Source organism: Arachis ipaensis, chromosome B10 (genome assembly GCF_000816755.2).
Source record: "Arachis ipaensis cultivar K30076 chromosome B10, Araip1.1, whole genome shotgun sequence".
Classification (NCBI taxonomy): Eukaryota; Viridiplantae; Streptophyta; class Magnoliopsida; order Fabales; family Fabaceae; genus Arachis; species Arachis ipaensis.
The window spans coordinates 36,197,006-36,200,108 of NC_029794.2; the positions used below are offsets into that span (position 1 = coordinate 36,197,006).

At 29.6% G+C, this 3,103-nt stretch overlaps 1 protein-coding gene across 1 annotated transcript in view; it reads right to left on the reverse strand.

The window, feature by feature from the left end:
• LOC107621912 (probable 2-oxoglutarate-dependent dioxygenase At5g05600) overlaps positions 1 to 2,921 on the reverse strand; it is a 3,808-nt gene extending 887 nt beyond the window's left edge. The window contains exons 1-2 of the mRNA XM_016323881.2: positions 2,330 to 2,921; positions 935 to 1,265 (exon numbers count right to left, since the gene is read on the reverse strand). Coding sequence (XP_016179367.1) covers positions 935 to 1,265; positions 2,330 to 2,835 — 837 coding nt within the window. The 5' untranslated portion in view covers positions 2,836 to 2,921. The remainder of the gene's footprint in view (positions 1 to 934; positions 1,266 to 2,329) is intronic.

Below are 3,103 nucleotides of genomic sequence, written 5' to 3' on the forward strand. Positions count from 1 at the left end.
AAAACAACAAATGTATTTGATAAAATATCTTTTAAAATTTAAAAATATTATAATAAATATTAATATAAAAATTAAATTTAAATATTAATTAATGGGTAAATAGTCAAATTAGTCACTAAAAGATCACTCGTTCTCCAAATTAGTCCCCTAAAAGTTTTTTTTAATCAAGTTCATCATTTAAAGATGTTAAACTAGTCATATTAGTCATTTCATTACTTTTTTTATTAATAATGTCAAAATTTACTAATATGTCACATTAAATGACATCCCAACACACACTTAGGAGTGTTAATTGACTATTAACATAATAAGTTTATAAAATTATATCAAATTAACCCTAAATTGAAAAATTTTAATGTTTTAAATTTTCTCTTCAATTAGGTTTTGATTTGATCTAATTTCATAAACTTATTATGTTAATAGTCAATTAAGACTTCTAGGTGTGTGTTTGGATGTTTCTTAACGTGTTACATTAGCAAATTTTAACACAGAAGAACTAACATGACTAGTTTAAAATCTTTGAAGGACAAATTTGATTAAAAAAATCTTTTAGGAGCTAAGTTAGAGAATAAATAATCTTTTAGGAACTAATTTGACCATTTATTCATTAATTAATATAAAGTTATATTAAACCTTTTATTTTAATAAATACAAACCAACTTTTGAAAGTTTTCTCTTAAGTGCTTTAAAAAACACTCTTATCTTTTAAAAACTGCAAGAATAATAAGTACATGAATTTTTTAATTTACCAAATACAAAATTAAGTACTTGCAAGCACCTCTTCAAAAAATTTTTACCAAATCAAACCTAAACCACAAACAAATTTTCAACATTAGAGTCTATAGAAAACAAAACAAAATGCTCCCTCTGTCATCTTGAATCAGCATATCAAATATGGAATCTATATATGTATAGAGTATGGTGAGATTGGCACCTGAATCATATCAGCGAGATTGATGATATAAGCATGTGGGATTGGTTCAACGTTGATCCATTCTTGGTCGTGCGTCTTGCGTTTGACTTGAAGACCTCCAACATCGTCTTGGTCAAGAATGGTTAAGGCACCAGAGTCCTTGTGTGGACCCACCCCAAGAGCTAGGTGAGGGTAAGGGCATGGAGGGTAATAGTTCAATCGAACAAAGCTTGTTTGGTCTCCGAAGAATTCTTCGAACCTCTTAGATTCAAGTCCCAAGCTCAGAGCAATCAGCTCCAACAATTTGTAGCTTAGCTTTTCCATCTCCTTGATATACTCCTTTAGTATATCTCTAAATATCATTTTGAAATAACATAAAAAATCTCAATTTAGTTTTATAGTTAGAGTTTTTTTTTAAACCATAAGTGGCTAAGACTTGTAAATATGATGCGAAATATAATAATTTATGTAGGTATATTCTGTACCAAAATATTATTTACACACCAAAATTAGTTATTATATATTTGATAACTGATTTTTTGTGTATACATAACATAATTATAATTTGTATATACAAATTTTATGCAATATTAATACAAAATTATATTAATTTATACAAAATAAATAGACAAAAGTATATGTGAACAAATTTGAGATAAACAAAAATATATATCAAAATTTATAAATATTAAAATATACCTTAATTCTTAAAAACTTATTAATAGTATGACATTTTTAGGCTAATATTTTTTATATGAAAAAAATATTGATGATTTTGTTAAAAATGGAATTATTTAGTGTAATTATAAGTGGATAGATTTTGCAAGTAGAAAGTCAATAAGTAGAGTGCGTGTTGTCTAGAGTGCGTGTTACAACACGCAGGGTATGTTTTAGACACGTGTCATTATTTTGGCAACACGCAAAGTACATGTTAAACACGTGTCATCATTCTGACAATACACATGGTGTATGTTAAACACATGGCAACATCTTGATAGCACGCAAAATGTGTGTTGAACATCTTTTTTATACATCCACAATACTGTAATATACTTTAAATATCAATATTCAACTAAAATACTATTTTCATCTCTATATTAAAAATAATTTCTAACATTTTTATCCATAAAAAATATTCTTCCGAGTGTAGTTTAATAGTAAGGGTTTAGGGTTTATGAATCTTTTGTGTGGTCTAAACTCTTTCATGTGCATATGGCCATATGTGCAGAGTTTAGTGTTGGTCAACTGTAACTAAAAGTCGTTGACGCACTAAAATTTTTGTAACATTAATCCATTAATTTAGTGACAATTTTTCCGTCTATGGATATGCATGCATTATACAACGAACAAGAGAAATTAAAAAGAAAAGTAAATCACTAATTTATACGAGGAGAATGAATGAATAATGATATATACCTGAAGTGTGGAGGGTGTTGAGGATTTTTATTAGTCCAATGAAGGATTCGATCATCGTGTTCATCAGAAGTGAGGGGAAAAAGAGTAGGTTCTTTGGCTAGAAAATCAAACACTTCCTTCCAATCCCTAACGTTCTTTGTGTGCTCAGTGTCATAGTAACCGCTGGCAGACGTTTCATCTCTGCTAACTTTCTTCTTATCTTGGAAGCTCTGAGCAAAGAAGCTCTTGGAAGCTTCCAGAAGGTTCCGCCTCAGAGAGAGAGGCACACCATGGTTTGTTACTTGGAAGAATCCCCATTCCTTGCACGCGCTTCCGATCTCCTTCACCAGCGCGTCAATGGAAGAAAGAGAAGGGTTGTTTGATGTTACAGGGGAGAGGTCTATGACTGGAATCCCTTGTCCTTCAATGATGGAGAGACTTGGCCTGTGTTCTGGTTCTTGGATGAATGCTTGGTCAACGTCAACTGTCCCCATGGCTCGTGATGACGATGATGATGATTCATTCATTTATTTGAATCCTTTATCACAATAACTGATCACTTTTATACTCTTTGTAGATACATTTAGACATAACGTATCTGGACATCACAATTTGATGAAACAGAATGAATTATTGTTATGATATATTTATAAGCCAATTTGAATGCATTAATAGTGTCAAAGGGAAAATTATTGTAAAGGAGTGTTAAGAAGATTTAATTATTAAAAAAAATTAATATTAAAATTATTAAGAAGGATCAAATTTTTTTATAATATTTAAAATAAGAACAAAATA